This window comes from Acipenser ruthenus, chromosome 9 (genome assembly GCF_902713425.1).
Source record: "Acipenser ruthenus chromosome 9, fAciRut3.2 maternal haplotype, whole genome shotgun sequence".
NCBI lineage: Eukaryota > Metazoa > Chordata > Actinopteri > Acipenseriformes > Acipenseridae > Acipenser > Acipenser ruthenus.
This window is the reverse complement of record NC_081197.1, coordinates 160932-183517: the sequence shown is the minus strand read 5'-3', so window position 1 is coordinate 183517 and position 22586 is coordinate 160932. Positions and strand designations below refer to the sequence as shown.

The 22586-nt window shown below is 42.6% G+C and overlaps 1 protein-coding gene across 2 annotated transcripts; it reads left to right on the top strand.

Annotated features, from left to right (window-relative positions):
• Window positions 1-4073: 4073 nt before the first annotated feature.
• Window positions 4074-14381, top strand: LOC117972911 (tsukushi-like). Of its 2 annotated transcripts, none has more exons than XM_034923327.2 (2): window positions 4074-4894; window positions 11355-14381. In XM_034923327.2, the coding sequence occupies exon 2, from the start codon at window positions 11360-11362 to the stop codon at window positions 12401-12403; it is 1044 nt and encodes a 347-aa protein (XP_034779218.2). In that variant the 5' UTR covers window positions 4074-4894; window positions 11355-11359; the 3' UTR covers window positions 12404-14381. The 2 variants fall into 2 exon arrangements, with proteins under 2 accessions (XP_034779218.2, XP_058886572.1); XM_059030589.1 differs by lacking the exon at window positions 4074-4894 and adding an exon at window positions 5388-5524.
• Window positions 14382-22586: the final 8205 nt, after the last annotated feature.

Here is a 22586-nt window from a genome sequence, read left to right as displayed (position 1 = left end):
ACTGGCACTATATTCGTAGAGTGTATTACTGTTAATAATTTTCTTTTTGTTAAAACAAACAAACAAACAAAAAAGAAACAGCATTGACCATTGTAAAAAATGACTGTGTTATACTATAAAGCATAGTAAATACATGTAAATGCATGGGGAAAACCGAATCTCTGTGCAGTTACTGTGGTAAACTTCTAGAACGACCCTGAAGTAAGATTTCTTTAATTTGCGAGTGCAGTTCATTAAAGACTGGAGTAAAAGCTGTGACTGCACGGAGCCTCCCCCCCTCTCCCCAGTAGTGTCGTTTTTATTCCACGTGGTTTTGCATCTTGCATAGCTGTGGAGTTTGACACAGACCGTGATATTCCAGGTTATTGCACAGGTAAATGAAATGAAGCACATTGTGTATTGATCTCCAGTCCTGTGGAGTTCGACTCAGACCTTGATATTCCAGGTTATTGCACAGGTAAATGAAATGAAGCACATTGTGTATTGATCTCCAGTCCTGTGGAGTTCCACTCAGACCTTGATATTCCAGGTTATTGCACAGGTAAATGAAATGAAGCACATTGTGTATTGGGCTCCAGTTCTGTGGTTCATGGTCTCGTGAAATTGAGGTTTCTTTATACGTTTCCCCCAATTGGTTGTTGTTCCAACAGTAATATGAAGCTGATAACAAAACCAATGATTATTTATTATTTTTGGTGTGAAATAAAAGCCATGTTGGTCCCTTTTCTGAATAAATACATCACCTGGCCTGCAGCTTCAGCAAAGCAGGAACAATACACAGTACCCTAAACAGCTCCTAGAATGCAGGAGAATGTCCCTGTGACTCTAACATCTTTGTGGAAATGAAATGTGTGACTGCAATGATGAGGGGTGCCGTGAAAATGAAGAAAATGTATATTAGAACCTTCAGGCTACACCTTATAGCTCAAGCTTGTCTGACTCTGTGTGTGAAAGTGATGGCAAATCTCCCCTGACCTCTATCCCTTAAGCTGATAAGACACTTGGAGCTATTACACCTCCAAACCTCTGTCCTATTTCCACAAATAGGCAATGAGAACTTCTGTGCTGTCAGCAGATCACAGCAGCAGCTTCCAAAGTCTCTGAGGCAGCAATATAAACAGCCACTAAAATAAAGGGCAGCAAACACAGCTCCTTGATGCAGTCTGAAGCTGTAATAAAGCCAGTCTGTCCAGAGCCCCTGAACACTTCCACTCAATACCACAAAGGAGTGCCAGGGGCACTTTGAATACACCCTCCTCTGTCTCACAAGCGACCAGCCCTGTTAACGCTATAAAGGAGCAGATTCACTCGGAGGGAGACCCACATTCCATTTCAGCCTTCTAGTGTCAGGATGCATTGCGTTTCATATGATCATAATGAGACAATCAGCTTCATTTCAGAACTAGTGACTTTACAAACAAGCCTGTTCTTTACTGTGGGCATCTATTTATCTATCTATCTATCTATCTATCTATCTATCTATCTATCTATCTATAGATATGTAATGAAGCTGAGTACCAGCCTGTCTGTCTGGGTGTCTGTCTGTCTGTCTGTCTGTCTGTCTGTCTGTCTGTCACACAGGCACTGGTGGGGTTAAATGACCTATCCAACAAACTTCTGCTTGATGAGCCTTAATCCTTTTTATATAAAAGCTCATTACTGTATAGATTAAATCAGATATTGGTAGTGTTATGCTGCACAGCATTTTGGTAAACCTAGCTGGATTGCAGTACAGCGACAGTATTTGATGGTTATTTTTTAATGAGAGTTACTGGCATGTAATTCATTATTGCCCTCTTGTGGGGGTTTTGGAAATTACATTCTTTTAAAGATTTTATTACAACAAATATTATAAACTGCCTAACTCAGGGGTGCCCAATCCTGCTCCTGGAGGGCCGATGTCCCTCCTGGCTTTTGTTGCAACTGTGCCCTAAATTACTTAATTAGACCAATCAAGCCCTTACTAGAAGCTTAATTGGTCCAATTAATCAATTTAGTGTACAGTTTGAACATAAACCAGGAGGGCATCGGCCCTCCAGGACCAGGATTGAGCACCCCTGGCCTAACTAATATACGCTACAAAAAATGTTATGCTGTTGAGGATACATTTTATTCAATAAATGCGTTTAAAAAATAATCAGTTCTGGCAATGTGAGAAATCATCAGTGTTGAAAAGCCTAATTCCGAGATTCACCACTAGAGGGAGCACAATGCTCAGACCCATTCCTGAGCCCTAATTCCGAGATTCACCACTAGAGGGAGCACAATGCTCCGACCCATTCCTGATCTACCATCACTTTGAAGAGTTCTAACACACAGTGAAAGGAGCTCAGTAACTTCTCCTGTGACCCAGACCAGGATGAAAACAAGAAACAACACAAATGTTGGCATTTAAAGCATTTAAATAATTGAAGGTAGTAAATAACCCTTTAGACCTTATATAGGCCAATATGCAGTCACCTTCCCCACGCGTGTAATCTACAGCACTGGGGCTCTGTGGGTCTGACAGTGAGCATCCTGGACCATTTGACATCACAGCGCCGCGCTCCGAAAAAAAATACACTACAGTTCTAACTAATGGGGTAGGGAACTGCTTCAAAACAAAAACACACTGCAATACGAACAGAGAGCAAGGGAACTGCTTCAAACAAAAACACACTGCAATACGAACAGAGAGCAAGGGAACTGCTTCAAACAAAAACACACTGCAATACGAATAGAGAGCAAGGGAACTGCTTCAAACAAAAACACACTGCAATACGAACAGAGAGCAAGGGAACTGCTTCAAACAAAAACACACTGCAATACAAACAGAGAGCAAGGGAACTGCTGCAAAACAAGACAGTTCAGAATAAAGCAAAGTAAAGAAAGAGCTGATGCCAATGCTAATGTGCTCTGCAGTCCCTCAGAGCTGAACCAGTTAGTGTCCCTGTCAGCTGTGGTCACCCTGCATTACAGTCACACTGTGCTTCTGTCTCCCTCCGCTGGGCAATGACAGGAGAGGAGGTGGAGCAGACTGTCCAGCAACTTTTAGGGATCATGTCGAATTATCCATACTCCTACCATCCAGAATTAAAGACATGGTTGGAACAAGGGCCTGGACTCAAAGAGCTTGTGTCCAAGTGCAAGGGATAAAGAGACTGACATCATACCCAGGGGAGCTTGTGTCCATGTGCAAGGGTTCAAAGAGACTGACATCACACCCAGGAGAGCTTGTGTCCATGTGCAAGGGATAAAGAGACTGGCATCACACCCAGGAGAGCTTGTGTCCATGTGCAAGGGATAAAGAGACTGGCATCACACCCAGGAGAGCTTGTGTTATCGGACAGGCTTTTCATGCTGCTGTCAGAGATAACGTTTTCTTGTTGGCCACACTTCTAAATGAATCTATTTGACTTTGTCTGGGATTTCATATACATGCTGGGTGCCAAGTAACAGACCAGTAATCTTCTGTTATATTTCATTCATTTATCTACTGCATTCAAATCACTTTTTTTAAAAACGAAATTGGTAGTTTTTCCATGATAGCAATGCTATCAATTGTATAATAATGGGTTAAAGGTCTGGCAATGAGCTGAAGGTATCACTGTGTGTTTCTCTGTTGTACTGAGCCTTATGAAGCCCGGACTCTTGCATGTTGTGATAATGCTGTATTACAAAATGCATCAAGTGGTCTGTTACATTGTACCTTGACATATCAACACGTGTTAAAATAGGTTTCAGGGCTTTTTACCTTTTAAACCCAATATCTCATCCATGGAATTCGTCCTGCAAAGCTTCATAGTCCATTTCTCAAAGGGGAACCCGTGTAACTGGGCCTCAGACGTAAGTTATCAGGGAGGTGTGATCACCGTACCATAGAGCTGGATTCATTCACTAAATGAAGTAGAAAAGACTTCCGTGTCACTCACGATATTTGGAAAGCCTCTTCAAAAGGAAAAACAATCATAAAACATGAAAAAATAAAAACTCGACGACTGTACTTCAAATGAGTACCACTAGAGGGCAGAGCGACTGTTGCTGCCTGCTTATTAAATCAACGAGGAGTTGGCAGGGGGCATTGTTCAGCAACTTCGCTCCATGCCAGCAGTAACATCACATGAGGAACTGTGGTTTGAGAAACTTGGATAATAATGGGCGATCAACTGGCGACTTCATATGTCAGAAAACAAGATCATGAAAGTTGCCCCGTGCATTATAGTCTTTACACGGGATCTTCATCACGACTCGCCTCTTATTAGTTTTAAATCGTTTAAAATAATTAAACAAATGGATCCATCACATGATAAGGTGGCCACTTCTTAATCCTCCTGGAGTACTGAAGCGAACACCGTACTGTGCGGAATTCTTTAAAATAAAACAATACTGTGTGTGAATGTACAACCTGTATGTGGGTGGATGTACTTGCAGGTATTGTGGTGTTTGAAACATACACTGTATACAGCGCCGGGAGTATTGAGATTCCAAGAAGTCTAGAATATGTATTTTTCGTTTATTTCACGCATGAAGTGTTTGTTCACGGTCCCCAGCTTAAGGGCTCGCTGCCAGAGCGCGTGTGTCTGTATGGGCTGTTGAGTTCATTTTTAGTTACCTTCTCTATACTGTAGATTGAATTAAAAGTTTGCATATTGAATCCAAACCTACGAACACAAGGTGTGTTCCTGCTTCGTGAGTTTGGGATGGGACTGCAGTTTGCGTAAATCAAGACAGGGGCGTGCTCGCTGAAGTATTGTAAGCACGAAACTCCTCCGCAAAATGTGAGACAACAGAGATCACAGCGAGCGGACCATTCAGTGCACGAATGCAAGGCTTTCCAGGACAAAACAGAAACGTCTCATCGCTACCCATCAGACTCAAGCTTCAGAGTTCGGGGTCTTTTCATTCAGCAACCAAGGTAAGGTTAAAACATAACGGAAAACAATAGACATTATTTATAGAAACAGTTGGGGAGGTGTCAGAAAGTTGTGTAGCTCGACAAGAAAGTTTACTTCGTCAGACAGAGTTTACATAAGCAGTCTTGAATCAGTACATCAATGGAGGATTAGTTTTCATTTTTAAATCTTAGTGAAGCACAAACGTATTTTTATTTGAACAGTTCTTCATTAAGTGTAATTATATTGTATTTTTTTTTGCACGATCTCTAAAATAGAAAGTATTTTTTTTTTTAACTAGGCTAGTAGTTCTTGTCGGTGTTGGAATTGCACTGTTGTGGTCAATCAGACTTGTGTGTTTTAATTTATTTTAAATATACTTTGTGTTCATTGGAGCTGTGCGGTTGTGAAACCAGCATGAGGGGAGTCGGGGCTGGTGGTTTCCAGGCTCCAGTGTGTATTGCCACGGTTACAGAAGTAATTTGATCGGAAGAAGCACAGCCTTCCTTCTCGTCCTCCTGCGCCGCGGCCGATGCCGACACAGTGGGCAGTGTTTGATTTGTCAGCGCAGTGTTACATTGTACTTCAGCAGCACGCTGAGCGCGGCTCCAGCGAGACCTCTGAGGAGCGCTGCGGACAGGGCTACGCACACGGTTTGTTTATTATAAAAACTTATATTTTTTAGTTGAAAAATGTTAATATTTCTGCCACTTGTATACCCGAACTGGAATGGGATCCTCTCTCTCTCTCTCTCTGCATACATTTTGTCAAGGTCAAGTCAACATATATGACTGCTCACGATAGGAAGATTAATGAAAACGTCAATTTGCTGGGGTGGGGCGTGAACCCCCCTCTCGCCAAATCCATTGACAAGACTTGACAGCGGCCCGAGACATCCTGCAAACTGTGCTAATGCGTGGCGCGTCGTTCATATAAAGTGAAAACACGCACGAGGTCTACCTGTACATTGTCGCTGTTATACAGTTTGTCTTTATTCCCCAGCACCGCCCCAGTTTATCCAGCCCTGCTTTGAGGCTGGCAATCTAGGTGATAAGATTAGGTGATTGGATTGAGTCCATGGCAGAATTGTGTCTTTCTGCGTTTGTACCAAATGGATTTCGCTCTAGTCTGTTATAATTGCAGTAACCCTGCACTGGGGTATGGATCCATTACACTGAACTACTCTGCCCCATCCAGGAGTCCTGCACAGTCTCAGGGGACAGCAGCTCTTCATTACTGCTGGCAACAGAACGGTGGCAGATTCACTGTGGACCTCTTCAGGGGCTCACAGCTGTTGTTGCCGCAGGTCAGAAATGATTTTGACCTGTTGCATTTCACAGGAGGTATGGTAAAGCATCTAAAAAGCATAAAAAACTGTCAGTGCTTTTTGAAGAACAAAATGGCATTGATTTTAGAATGTGTCTTTCAGAGTTTCTAAAAGTTAATGATTATAGACACACACAGGCAAACTAACAGGACTCACCCAGAACAAACCAAGAGAGAGAACAGTAATCCCAACAGACAAACTAACATAACACCTCCCCCCAGAACAAACCAATAGAGAGAACAGTAATCCCAACAGACAAACTAACATAACCCCCCCCCCCAGAACAAACCAATAGAGAGAACAGTAATCCCAACAGACAAACTAACATAACCCCCCCCCCAGAACAAACCAATAGAGAGAACAGTAATCCCAACAGACAAACTAACATAACACCCCCCCCCCCCCAGAACAAACCAATAGAGAGAACAGTAATCCCAACATTAAAATAAAACAATGCAAACGCACACACCGCAAATTATTCATTCGGATGTTTACAAAACTGAGTCCTGAATTCTGAGGTCAAGCAGTAAGAAAGATTGATAGATTGAAACAGAGATGATTTAACGTTTTAGAAAACATTAAGCAACAATGCATTTAAAAGTAGCTGCAACAGCGCTGTATTAATATCAATTAGAAAAAAAAAACTTTGTACAATACTAGTTTAGTTGTGTTTAGCTATATCTGACATTTCTGTTTTCGCCGTATAGCTACAGAACAGAATAGACCTGACTGCGTAATGAGGTTTCATAAATATTATTTCTACGTTTTCTGTGTTGACAAAGTCATACTGGCGTTCTCATGGTATCGATTACAATTAAATCAGTAATTAGATTAAACGTTGTAGTTTTTTTTAATGAATATCATCCCCCCCAATTCCTTTTTTCTTAAATTTTCTTAAACTTAAGCTTACCGTTTCACAGCCTCAATCTCTCCCTGTCCGTGACATTTTCCAGTTGCAGCTGTCTGTCAGCACTTGATTACATTTGCTTAAAATGTGTTGATAATTTACCCTGAACCGATGCTGCAGCTACATGTTTGTGTGTATGGAGGCTATACCGCTGTAAAATATCTGTGTGTCCGTCAGAAAATACACACGGCCGTGATTACACTAACATTTATTAAAACATTTTAGAAGTTAAAAAACAAAACAAAACCAGATACCGGTATTAATATACTCAATCTGTTTTTATACAATCGCTGGAGTTTTAAATTATACATGTACAGTAGTTGCTCCTGATTTATGTCATTTAAATTAAATGCACTTCATTTTCTGACATTCAGATCCTCCAATCTCTGCGCCACGCATATTCGCTTCTCATTGGTCAGTTTCTCTAGTTACGGCTGCGCAGCTCCAGGATCGGATCAAGATTTCGGATCAGTGGAGCTTGATCCTGATCCGCTTAGTACAATGCCTTTTCATGATCCGGCTCCAGTGAGCCCGGATCCGATCCTGTTTTTTGATCTCGTTAGTACAACCGGCCCCAGATGTTTTGCAGCATTCCATTGCTTCAAAGAGACTCAGCTGCTACGTGTTCATAAACAGTTCAAGTCCTGCCTTTTAACAAAGCCAGTGCAAAGAAGCCCCCCCCCCCCCCCCCGGCTGCCTAGGCTGGACCTCAGGGGTGCAGAGCTGACTCTTAATGTCTTACATTGAGAATGATGTTCAGTGAGATCTGTGCCACATTACAGTGTTTGCACAGCTATCCTGGGTTTGTTGCCTGATGTGTCTATAATGAATGTGGTCGATCGGATCCATTTCCCACCTGGAAGTTTGAAAAATGTGGTGAACCTCGACATGCCAGTTGAGGGCCAGCCCCACCCATGAGATCGGACGCTCTTTACAAGAACCTGTCTGATTAGGAAGCCCCCCAGGGGACTGGTATCCCTGACGAATGCATCACTGGGGTCAGGTTCCAGGCAGGTACATGTTGGACCTATAACCCCTGCCTTGCACTGATGCAGATGAACCCCTTTACTGTGTTAGTGATTTTTAAAAGAACATTGTGTTCCTTTATTTGCTCTGTAACTTAAGAATATGACTTTAAGAAGAAGGGAAAACAAATATGGTCAGAAAGAAATGAGAACTGGTCCCGAGAGGAGCGTTGAACACCCAGCTTGAACGACGGAGCTGGTCCCTGGTGGCGACTGTGTGTGGTGTTGTGCTGTACAGAGAAGCATCTCTCCTGTATTGCCCAGCACCTTGCCCAGTAAGCCTTGTGTACTGAACCGCTGCAACAGTAACCCTTGCTTTGGACACACAGTACCTTTCTCTTTAGTGTAAAGGTGAATACGTGCGCTGAGCTCACAGTGTTTGTCTAAATGTGAGCACACAACCACATGCAATCACACACACACACACAACTACATGCAATCACACACACACAACCACATGCAATCACACACACACACACACAACCACATGCAATCACACACACGCACACAACCACATGCAATCACACACACACACAACCACACACAACCACATGCAATCACACAACCACATGCAATCACACACACACACACACATCCACACAACTACATGCAATCACACACACAACCACAACCACATGCAATCACACACACACAACCACATGCAATCACACACACACACACAACCACATGCAGTCACACACACACACACACACAACCACATGCAATCACACACACACACACATACATAACCACATGCAATCACACACACAACCACATGCAACCACACACACACATACACACACAACCACATGCAATCACGCAATCACACACACATACAACCACATGCAGTCACACACACACACAACCACATGCAATCACACACACACACACATGCAATCACACACACACACATACATAACCACATGCAAACACACACACAACCACATGCAATCACACACACACAACCACATGCAACCACACACACACACATACACACACAACCACATGCAATCACACAATCACACACACACACAACCACATGCAAACACACACACACAACCACATGCAACCACACACAGACATACACACACACACAACCACATGCAATCACACAATCACACACACACACAACCACATGCAATCGCACACACACAACCACATGCAATCGCACACACAACCACATGCAATCACACACAACCACATGCAATCGCACACACACAACCACATGCAATCACACACACAACCACATGCAATCACACACAACCACATGCAATCGCACACACACAACCACATGCAATCACACACACACACACACACACCTACAGTACAGATGCATCAGTATTGCCTGCTGCTCTCCCGCGCAGTCACACTTTGACCAGTGAAAGTACACATAGGGCTTTACACTTACTGCTTTGAAGCCACTGGCGGTTGCTCCAGCTTTACTAGATGCTTATTACTGTAAAGATCAAAGGTGCAGGGGTGTGTGTTTCACTTTTTCCCGAGCTGTGCCTCCACACAATCGCCGCTTACAGGATTGGCTAATGGACCTGCATTCTCACATGGGGCGTTCCTTGTTCCCTCTGAAGATGTATCAAAATTGAGCAGCTGATAAGTTTCATTTAATCAAGTTGCATTGCCTGCCCTGTGGATTTCATTTATAAAACACTGAACCTGTTTGACAAACTGAAGTGAAAGAAAACTTAGTGAAATGTGTTGAATGAATTGGGGTACACTGAACTTTGAACATAGTTGTTATCTTATTTGCATCCTGAGCCATTCGAAAAAAAGGCATAATACTGCAGTAGTGACATCAAAATGGCATATTCCTCTAGAAGATTATATATCATTTTGTTAAACTTGATTTAAGGTTGAAATTGAACTCAGGATTGCTAACTATTGCCAGATTTGATACTACTGTCTGGGGAGTGTTTCAAATGTGACACACTGTTCAGGTGGGTTCCTTTTTGTACTGCTGTCGGGGGAGGGTTTAAAATGCGACAAACTGTTCAGATGGGTTCCTTTCTGGGCCAAAAGGTAATGAAGTGCTGAGCAGGAGGTCGTTCTTCAAGGACACGCCTTCAGGGCGAGGCCTGACACTGTTCTATGGCATTGAATATCAAAGGGCCACAGTTTGGCAGCTCCAGCAGGGTGAAATTATTATTATTATTATTATTATTATTATTATTATTATTATGTTTAAGATTGGGGAAGGTTCTTGTCGAAATGTATTGTTCCCCTGTATTGAATTTTTTTTTTGGAGACCATTATTGTTTTTTAACTTTCCTTTTCTAGAAAGAGGTTACAGACCTTTATCCGGGGTGTGAGACCCCAGAAAGTACTTCAGGTGAGACTCTCGGAAGTACTTTCTGGGGTGTGAGACTATCTGAAGTACTTTCTGGGGTGTGAGACTCTCTGAAGTACTTTCTGGGGTGTGAGACTCTCTGAAGTACTTTCTGGGGTGTGAGACTCTCTGAAATACTTTCTGGGGTGTGAGACTCTCTGAAATACTTTCTGGGGTGTGAGACTCTCTGAAGTACTTTCTGGGGTGTGAGACTCTCTGAAATACTTTCTGGGGTGTGAGACTCTCTGAAATACTTGCTGTTTGGGTGCCCTGCAAAAAGGATTTCATTTAGTCACCTCCTGATCTAAATTTCAAGCTCCTCTGAATGGACAGACAGCAACCTGTACACTCCTGAACCCCACAGTGTCCTTTAAACAACCGACCAGACACGAGGGAGACTTCACAGCTGGAAAGACTTTCCTATTGGTATTATTGGGGCTTTACTTTGTAGTGCCAGTGTAATCATGTCTCGACATTCACGTGTCAAACACTAAAAACCTCTAGAGGTGAAAAGAAAGTGCAGTAAACACCTCGCTGAGTCAGCCCTTAAAACACTTGCAATTCATTGCGTTCAATGAGACCAACGAGAGCATGTTCTGACTCTCTCAAAGGAGAAGCACAACCCACACACAGTACATGTCATAAACAGAATCAATACAGGTTACAATAATAGTACTAGAAGAGAACCAGGAGTGACCAAAGAAACCCTTAGTGTTGATGTATATGGAGATCATTTACATAGCAAAATGATGGGATTCATTAATGAGTCATTTAGCAGATGCTTTTATGCAAAGCGGCGACTTTAAGCTGGAATATTGACGGCTGAGCTAAGTGGTAATTGATTTGAATGCAGTAAAAGTACCTGTGTGTTTGTTTCTTTCAGGAGGAATGGATTCTCAGCTGTGGCTCTGCTGTTTGCTGATCTTCACCCTGCATGTCGCCTCCACAGAGAGCTGCCACCCAGGATGCCGCTGCGAGGTGGAGAGCTTCGGGCTCTTCGACAGCTTCAGTCTGACAAAAGTAGACTGCAGTAGAGTGGGACCCCATATCACCCCCATTCCTATCCCTTTAGACACCTCCTATTTAGATCTGTCATCCAACCACATGGAGACCCTCACAGACTCCATGCTGACAGGACCTGGTTACACCACTTTGGTTAGCCTTGACCTGAGCAACAACAAGCTAACCAGGGTCCACAGCAAGACCTTTTCCAAACTGCGCTACCTGGAGTCCCTGGATTTAAGCAGCAACTGTTTGGAAGTGCTTTCGGATGGGTGCTTCTCTGGCCTGCCGCTCACTGAAGTGGACCTCAGCAACAACAGGCTGCAGGAATTCAGGCTGGATATCTTTACATCCAAAGGTCACGGGAAGCCGATCCACCTAGACCTCTCCAACAACGTGCTGACAGCCGTCTCCAGAAACCCCCACAGCAGCTCTCCTAACATCCAGAGCCTGAGCCTGGCTGGGAACAGACTGACAGCCGTGCCGCTGCTCCAGAGCGTCCCTGTGAGATCCCTGAATCTGGACGGGAACCCAATCCCCCACATACAGGAGAATGCCTTTGTGGGGATGACTGAGCTGACCCATCTGTCCCTCAGCAGTCTTCCAGCACTGACCTCAATCCAGCCCAACAGCTTCAAAGGGCTACAGAATCTACAGGTCCTTGATTTATCAAACTGCCCAAAGCTAAAGGATCTCAAGCCAGAGGTATTCAGCGGGCTGCTTTCCTTACAGGAGCTCAACTTGTCCAATTCAGGGGTAACTGCCTTGCCAAGTAAATTGCTGAATTATTTACCGAGCATCAGAAGCATCACTCTGGGACCAAACCTGCATTGCTGGAAGAGCAGGAAACAGGGGCAGTTCCACCCGCATACAGGACGAGTGAAGAGTGGAGACACATTAACATGCGATCCTGCAGCCACACTCCTGTGAGCTGGATTAGACTAGACACTACATCGGGAATACCCTGGGCTGGAGAAGCCTGCATTGTGCCTTCAATACCATTATCAGCCTGTCTTTGTGTTCATTCCAAAAGAACAACATATTCCTGCTAAAACTTGAGAATTACTGTGTTCCATAATTTTGTATCTTTTTGTAATTTAGGAAATAATTTTGCACTTTTTTTTAAAAAATATGCTCCATAAATCCACGAGTGAAACGAATGCAATAAAGTATCATTTCCTAGAACCCGGGAGCATTTCATGTTACTGGTTTATAGGAACGGGAGGACAGCCGTCCACAGTCATGCATTAAGATCAGTCTCAGCCGTGCACAGTCATGCATTAAGATCAGTCTCAGCCATCCACAGTCATGCATTAAGATCAGTCTCAGCCATCCACAGTCATGCATTAAGATCAGTCTCAGCCGTGCACAGTCAGGCATTAAGATCAGTCTCAGCTGTCCACAGTCAGGCATTAAGATCAGTCTCAGCCATCTACAGTCATGCATTAAGATCAGTCTCAGCCATGCACAGTCAGGCATTAAGATCAGTCTCAGCTGTGCACAGTCAGGCATTAAGATCAGTCTCAGCCGTGCACAGTCATGCATTAAGATCAGTCTCAGCGTGGCTCCAACTGAAATGCTACAGATGCTGCTTCTCTACACAGTCTAGATCCGCTCCTGATCAGCCATAGGAGGCATTCAAAGTGTGGAACAAAATGTGAGTGACCTGATTGAGCTGCATGTAACCCTTTTCACTCTGGGCAGCGCTCTGCACTCAAGACTACGCCAGTATGTGAGCTAATCCTCTGAACTCCATTGGTTTTCTAATATCTCTCAAATCATTCAACACTACACACGAGTCAGCCCGGTCTCATTAAGCACAGAACATGTGGTGACGGGATCTGTGTGAGGCAGCGCCCCAGTGCAGTTGAATAATCAGGGTCCCTGTAGAAACACAAGTGCCTTCATGGGTTAGGCACTGACTGCAATGTGCTGCTGCTTTGGGGGTGGGGTGCTTTTATTACCAAATATACATACCTCACTTTGAACAGAAATACATGGATGGGCAGATGTGGAATGTTTCTAAAGGGTATATATGTATGTGTGACACACGGTGTTTACAAGTAATGCTTCTGATACCTTACCTTCATTTTTCAATGATGAGAATGTGAACACCATCACTGTGAACTGAAATAAAGAAGTATACATATCCAAGTGGGTTGAAGCTGGAATTACAAAAAAGTATCAGAGCTAACTTGAGACACTAGCTGTGACACACAAGTGCTCACTCTGGCCACTCATTAATGCAGTTACAGGATGTGGCCACGTTGCCATTCGAACAATGCAATCACATCACACCGCTCCATTCGTCGGAACATTATCATTTCTCATAAGATGAAAGCCAAGATGTCATTAAAATGAAAGCAGAAAAACGTTTGGTTTCAACAGAAAGAGGCTCAGAGAGATTGACTGACAGCCTGCCTGACCTGTTTTCCCAGGCTGTGTGTTTGTTTTCTTCTTTTTTTTGTTTTTGTTCGAAGCCAAACCCCTTGGTGCCTGTCCTAATTAACACAGCCTTGATTTCACTGTTTCAGATACAGACGTCTTCCTCTTAAGTGTTTAAACGGTACCTACAGTATACAACATCATTACAGGAGATCAAGCGGTCCTGCCCGGGGTGCTGGCACAGCTAGAGCATGTGTGCAGCACCTCCTTTTATCCATCGCTTTTCAAACAGTACCCCACATTCCTGCCCGGGGTGCTGGCACAGCTAGAGCATGTGTGCAGCACCTCCTTTAACACATCGCTTTTCAAACAGTACCCCACATTCCTGCCCGGGGTGCTGGCACAGCTAGAGCATTTGTGCAGCACCTCCTTTTACCCATCGCTTTTCAAACAGTACCCCACATTCCTGCCCGGGGTGCTGGCACAGCTAGAGCATGTGTGTAGCACCTCCTTTTACCCATCGCTTTTCAAACAGTACCCCACATTCCTGCCCGGGGTGCTGGCACAGCTAGAGCATGTGTGCAGCACCTCCTTTAACACATCGCTTTTCAAACAGTACCCCACATTCCTGCCCGGGGTGCTGGCACAGCTAGAGCATTTGTGCAGCACCTCCTTTTACCCATCGCTTTTCAAACAGTACCCCACATTCCTGCCCGGGGTGCTGGCACAGCTAGAGCATGTGTGTAGCACCTCCTTTTACCCATCGCTTTTCAAACAGTACCCCACATTCCTGCCCGGGGTGCTGGCACAGCTAGAGCATGTGTGTAGCACCTCCTTTTACCCATCGCTTTTCAAACAGTACCCCACATTCCTGCCCGGGGTGCTGGCACAGCTAGAGCATGTGTGCAGCACCTCCTTTTACCCATCGCTTTTCAAACAGTACCCCACATTCCTGCCCGGGGTGCTGGCACAGCTAGAGCATGTGTGCAGCACCTCCTTTTACCCATCGCTTTTCTGCAGGCAGAAAATGACAATGTCCTTTTTTGTTTTTCTTAGACTTTTGTATGATCTCATTCTATCATAATACATATTTATACAACAGCACCAATTTGAATCACTAGTTAAATTACATGTTGCGACGATGACAATCTGCTTCATGACTGTAATACTATTGTTTTGAGCAAAGTAACTAACATTTACAAAAAATGATGTAACCGTTGTGTGTAATAAAATGAAGTACTGCTTAATTACATGAAGTTCTGATTTATTTCTTTGGTTCTGATTTGCTCAATGTTATCTGGTCTACACAACACCCTTACTGTAGTCATGCCATGTTTATATCCTGTCTCTTGCTTTTTATCTTTTAACTTTTAAAGAGCCAAAATCAAAATAACATTCAGAATGCTGTACAAGCATTTTGTTTCCATAATGAACCATTATCTTCCCCAAATACTTTTTCCTGCTGCATTTTTATTCGCTGGTGTTTAGAGAGACTCTGCTGCAGGGCTCCCTCATTCTCGTCGTGTTTTTTTTTTAATGTTTCTTAATTCATTCATGTCTAGATTCCTTCAGTCAATGAGAAATAGTGTGCTGCTGAGGGCTGTCTTTTTATCTCGAGTCTTCTCTAGAGTAGAATCAGGAGCAGGGGTGGCCCCAGCTGGCTCTTCCACTCCTGGTCTTTGTTCCAACCCTGTTCTAAATGGTTTAATTGAACCAATGAACCCTCCATCCAGACCCTGCAGTAGTTAATGATCTCATTTGACCTGTGAACCCTGGAGTGGGATGACCCTCCAGGTCCCTGACTGGACACTCCTGTTCTAGACTCATAGCCAGAAGTGTTCTCTAGCCAGCGTTGACACTTGGGTGATTCTGAATAGGAAGCAGCTTGCAGTAACAGCAAGTGGTATTATAAAACTCTCTTTGAATTACAGCTATTAACTGTAACAGGAATGAACTGTATTCCTTTCGAGCTGCACTGAATGTGCCTGGAAGCTAACAAACGCCATCCTTTAGATCTGAGTTTGAGTTTCTTCTTCTCCTAATTGTTTCCTGGTGGTGATATGTTGGGCTCCACTCCCTGAACAGTGCATGTGTTGTTTCAGTTCCCTTTGTTCTAGTTGGCACTGTAGTCCAGGGCACATGTTACACTAACAAGTTCCAAAACCTGGACTGTTAGGGGTCGGGGGCGACTGGTGTTCAGAAATACTTATGTAATTTTGTACAAAGAAAAACCTTTCAATCATTGCTTTCAATACGCAACAAACTCTTTCTTGTACCATGTGCCACTGAATGATTTGGTAGGTCCTCCCTTAGCACTGAAAGAAGAAATGCAGTTTCAAGATTGATGAGTGATTTTTTAAATTTAGAGTTCAAGTGAACATGCCTTTCAATTTCAAAGAGAAGAATGAGCAGAATTGGGAGTTTGTGTAAATAGGAACACAGCATCCCCGGGGGTGATGCCTAAATACCAGCTGTGTGCTTTTCAAGTTCGGTAACTCATAATGGCTCTATTTCTCATTAAGTGATTACTCGAGGCATTTCAAAGTACTCTTGTGTTTATATAACCTTTAACAGGTATGACCTGAAAGTATTATGAGAGTGTTTTATAAATAGGATGTCTATTCAGTGTTATCATTTTCAAAGTGCTGCCCAAAAACATGTCTTCCACCTGACATGAAGGTGCACGCAACCCCAAAGCCACTAAACCCCCTGACCCTGAGATACATGCCTTGCATAAGCTGTGCGCGTACAAAACTGAAACAGCTCTTGATCTTTGCAGACACAGACGTCACTCGCATTCAATTTGATGGTGGAGGAATGACACAGAGCTGCTTGCTTGTTCTGTTATATATTACAGATCTCTATTTAGATTAGACATCTTTAACTTACATTTAGGTGTAAATCTATTAGCTCGGCTGAAATACGTGTCCCGTCAAATTGGTTAAAAAATAAAAACTCTGTCCCTGCATCCCATTGCGTTATGTTTTTACCGGTTCATTTACATCAAGATTCTGGGCGATCATAACAGTGAAAGGGGTGAATTTGTAAACAGGGTTAATCATGGATTTGCTATATTTTTATATTTATATTTATATATTTTATCAAAGGGGTCCCTTCTGTGTGGATGACGCTCTGGGATGAATGCGTCCACCATGTCCAGCCACATTCTCAGGTCAGAGCTGCCAGATAGGATTCAAGTCTGCTAAACCCGGGGTAAACCTGCGATCATAACCAAAGCATCCCCCCGGGGCATCATGCAAGGGGAGCGACTCTTCTAATACAACAGTTTGCACACATGAAGTGCAATGGGTATATGAAAATATCTGTATCATCGATGTGGGCAGTGGAGAGGTTTCTGTGACAGGGATGTTAATCCATCTTCGCACCACGCCTGTGGCAGTATTCAGGGAGAGGTATCTGTGACAGGGATGTTAATCCATCTTCACACCACGCCTGTGGCAGTATTCAGGGAGAGGTTTAAAATGACGTCATACAGAATGCAGTTCAGTTTTATTCTAGGCACAGGCTTAGCTGGACAAACAGGTTTGGTATCATAAGACTTGTCATAAACTGATCTATTATTGTGACTAATGACTGCTGTGAAATACTTCATGTTCCAGGGTATAGATGTTTAAAGCTGCAGCTTTCCAAAATCATGTTACATTTTACACTGAAATATGACTGCGGGTGAATATTCTTCCATAGTTTAGCCTTCCGTGCCCTCTGCTTCATCACAAACCAGGTGTTGTTGACGTGCCAGTTTGTTTACATCACTCAGGATAGTTTTAGCTGCAGGCACACACGCTTCCCCTTTTTTGTATACTGATAACATTTTATAAGAAACACCTGTAAAGCTAATATTCTGAACATGGGCTTATGAGGCAATAACCTATGTAACTATGTAAATACATATATATATATATATATATATTATATTATTTATTTCTTAGACACCCTTATCCAGGACAGCTTACAATTGTTACAAGATATCACATTATTTTTACATAAAATTACCCATTTATACAGTTGGGTTTTTACTGGAGCAATCTAGGTAAAGTACCTTGCTCAAGGGTACAGCAGCAGTGTCCTCCACCTGGGATTGAACCTACTACCCTCCGGTCAAGAGTCCAGAGCCCTAACCACTACTCCAAAACCGTGTGGGCCACTGCACCTTTGCTAGTTTCACATGTGGAATAGACAGTCTGTGCTGCACCCTCAGTCTGGGGATTTTGAGGTAAAGAATGACTGACGTTTTGCTAGCAGTGTGGGAAGATAATGCTGATTTAGGGCAGCACATAATCCGCCTCCTGTTATTTAGCCTCTCCATAATCTTATGTTACAGGGTTACTGTATAACATGTGTGATTAATGAATGGCTCACATGCTCGTATGTTACAGGATTACTGTATAACATGTGTGATTAATGAATGGCTCACATGCTCGTATGTTACAGGGTTACTGTATAACATGTGTGATTAATGAATGGCTCACATGCTCGTATGTTACAGGGTTACTGTATAACATGTGTGATTAATGAATGGCTCACATGCTCGTATGTTACAGGGTTACTGTATAACATGTGTGATTAATGAATGGCTCACATGCTCGTATGTTACAGGGTTACTGTATAACATGTGTGATTAATGAATGGCTCACATGCTCGTATGTTACAGGGTTACTGTATAACATGTGTGATTAATGAATGGCTCACATGCTCGTATGTTACAGGATTACTGTATAACATGTGTGATTAATGAATGGCTCACATGCTCGTATGTTACAGGATTACTGTATAACATGTGTGATTAATGAATGGCTCACATGCTCGTATGTTACAGGGTTACTGTATAACATGTGTGATTAATGAGTGGCTCACATGCTCGTATGTTACAGGGTTACTGTATAACATGTGTGATTAATGAATGGCTCACATGCTCGTATGTTACAGGGTTACTGTATAACATGTGTGATTAATGAATGGCTCACATGCTTGTATGTTACAGGGTTACTGTATAACATGTGTGATTAATGAATACAAACCATGCAGCCGCTTACATGGGTCTCAGAAAACCTAAATCACATTGACTCTTAATGTGGTGTATTTTGCACGTCAATTTTCAAATATTCACATATTTCAAAGGCCATGCAATAGAAGTTGGTACTGCTTCCTGGTATAAAACCACTTCCTGTGCGCCTACAGCACAGGAAGTGATTAGATACCAGGAAGAAACAATTACATACACACATTCTATATATATATATATTATTATTATTTATTTCTTAGCAGACGCCCTTATCCAGGGCGACTTACAGTTGTAAACAAAAATACATTTCAAGCATCACAGTACAAGTATTAATACAATTAAGAGCAAGATAAAATACAATTACTTCGGTTCTAGCAAGTATATATATATATATATATATATATATATATATATATATATATATATATATATATATATATATATATATATATACTAGCATTGAAGTCGCACTTTTGTGGCCAAAATAAAAGTTCAAATTTGGGGGAGCGACTTGGATTCGAGGTTTTTAGTTAGGGTACCAATTTACATTTGCGCATGTCAATTATTTTGGTGCGCTTGAACAAGACCAGCTGTACACAGTACTGCCCCCTACAGATTTCACTCTCGCTACAGCACCAGCGGACTTCATGAACATTTGTTAATGCAGCTTTTAAAAGAAAAGTAGTTTTGTTTGCTGAAGAAAAGAGAAACTGAGTCACCTGAGATGTGTCAGAAGATGGAGACGCAATCGAAAGGGTATGCAATACTATAATATTACCAATATAGTACTTGTTGAAATGATCAACGCAGGTCCGGTTTCAAAATGAACAATCATTTATTTATATATCTTTCTTTCTCTATCTGGAGGAGCACAGGAAACAGGAACACTAAGGTATGTACTGCTTAATGACGGATTCTCCATCACTCTCTGATTCTCTGACTTACTCACTGTTATTATGGTCTGTGCCTGGTTTAACTACGGGAACCCCACTAGTGTAAACTCCAAAGTCCTGACTCAAACCTAAATGAACTACACATTGCTGTCTTGCACTAATTTTGCTTGAAGCCAAATTAAACAAACAAGGACAACAAAGCAGACTGAAATAAAGTTCAAGGTAATTTACCCTTTCCCAGCTGCCATCAACTGCAACGACTGTCGTTCAATACTGAAAGTACTGGACTGTACTCTGTACATATTATCTTTTCTCATTTGCATTTGAAAGTACTGGACTGTACTCTGTACATATTATCTTTTCTCATTTGCATTTGAAAGTACTGTTCTGTACTCTGTACATATTATCTTTTCTCATTTGCATTTGTAATATAGTAGATGACGTACTCTGATGCTTTAATGTACAGTGATACAGTGTTCCCTGCTGGCACCTAGAAATTTAAAAGTAATGTAACCGTTAATTCTGGTATTTTTTTAATTAAGAGTTTAATGTGACTTGCATTCAGGGTTTTTTGGGGGGGTTGGTGTCCATATTTGGGGATGCAACTTGAATTCGAGTAAACACGGTATATTAGATTTTATAAAACAAGAATAAAAATCTTGACACAATAAAATGTTGAAAATTGTGCTAACATCAAAGTGTTTTCAAAGCCCTGGTTAACACTCCTTTAAATAGGAGAGCTACAGAACGCCGGCTCGAGTCAAATAAAAAGGGGATCTTGTTAGGAAGGAACGCTAATGTTAGTGGACCTGCTCTCTTCATACCAGTGCGTGCCCATACAGAGGTCCTCGTAAGGATGTCACAATCACACAGTATCTGAAAGGTAACAGATATACACTTGCAATCTGAAATGTCTATAGGAGTCTAAAGCCCCTTTCACACGGGCATGCCCTCCTCGGGTCATGACCCGCTGTCATGCGGGTCGGCGACGTGCTTTCACACTGCGACAGAAACAAGCACACAATGCCCTAAGCAGCAATGTTCACATGACCACCCTTTCATCCGGTCAGGCTTTCAACAGCAATAGTCTGCCCAAAATGTTGATTAGAGCAAATGTTTTTCACCCCTGCTGCAATCTAGCTCATGGAGAGTCTTAATCAGCAGAAATAGGGATAAACAGAATAAACAGAAACGTTCCTTGCGGAAGTGAAACCTTCATGCAGGCGTGGCTGTTTGTTACTTCGTCTGCTTGCGAACGACCATCACGCATTTTGTCTCGCTCGACCCGGGTCAAATCGTGTCGACCCGCATCCTGAGGTGGGTCGCTGCCAATCCGGGTTGACCCGGGTTCGACCCAGGTACGTGGTTTCACACTATGCATAATTGTGACTCTTGCAGCCAGAACCCGGGTCGGGACCCAGGTAGGAGCGCCAGTATGAAAGGGGCTTAAGAGTGTATGATTAATGCAGTTATCATGATCACAGTGTAGTGTGATAGACAGGTGCAAACTCAATGCAGTTATCATGATCACAGTGTAGTGTGATAGACAGGTGCAAACTCAATGCAGTTATCATGATCACAGTGTAGTGTGATAGACAGGTGCAAACTCAATGCAGTTATCATGATCACAGTGTAGTGTGATAGACAGGTGCAAACTCAATGCAGTTATCATGATCACAGTGTAGTGTGATAGACAGGTGCAAACTCAATGCAGTTATCATGATCACAGTGTAGTGTGATAGACAGGTGCAAACTCAATGCAGTTATCATGATCACAGTGTAGTGTGATAGACAGGTGCAAACTCAATGCAGTTATCATGATCACAGTGTAGTGTGATAGACAGGTGCAAACTCAATGCAGTTATCATGATCACAGTGTAGTGTGATAGACAGGTGCAAACTCAATGCAGTTATCATGATCACAGTGTAGTGTGATAGACAGGTGCAAACTCAATGCAGTTATCATGATCACAGTGTAGTGTGATAGACAGGTGCAAACTCAATGCAGTTATCATGATCACAGTGTAGTGTGATAGACAGGTGCAAACTCAATGCAGTTATCATGATCACCGTGTAGTGTGATAGACAGGTGCAAACTCAATGCAGTTATCATGATCACAGTGTAGTGTGATAGACAGGTGCAAACTCAATGCAGTTATCATGATCACCGTGTAGTGTGATAGACAGGTGCAAACTCAATGCAGTTATCATGATCACAGTGTAGTGTGATAGACAGGTGCAAACTCAATGCAGTTATCATGATCACAGTGTAGTGTGATAGACAGGTGCAAACTCAATGCAGTTATCATGATCACAGTGTAGTGTGATAGACAGGTGCAAACTCAATGCAGTTATCATGATCACAGTGTAGTGTGATAGACAGGTGCAAACTCAATGCAGTTATCATGATCACAGTGTAGTGTGATAGACAGGTGCAAACTCAATGCAGTTATCATGATCACAGTGTAGTGTGATAGACAGGTGCAAACTCAATGCAGTTATCATGATCACAGTGTAGTGTGATAGACAGGTGCAAACTCAATGCAGTTATCATGATCACAGTGTAGTGTGATAGACAAGTGCAAACTCAATGCAGTTATCATGATCACAGTGTAGTGTGATAGACAGGTGCAAACTCAATGCAGTTATCATGATCACAGTGTAGTGTGATAGACAGGTGCAAACTCAATGCAGTTATCATGATCACAGTGTAGTGTGATAGACAAGTGCAAACTCAATGCAGTTATCATGATCACAGTGTAGTGTGATAGACAGGTGCAAACTCAATGCAGTTATCATGATCACAGTGTAG

What these genes read in the sequence shown, in the direction of transcription:
- LOC117972911 (XM_059030589.1), top strand. Translation starts at nt 5,404, where the DNA reads ATGCCGACACAGTGGGCAGTGTTTGATTTGTCAGCGCAGTGTTACATT. An exon ending in CGGACAGGGCTACGCACACG is followed by an intron (nt 5,525 to 11,354) that starts GTTTGTTTATTA and finishes TGTTTCTTTCAG; the next exon opens with GAGGAATGGATTCTCAGCTG.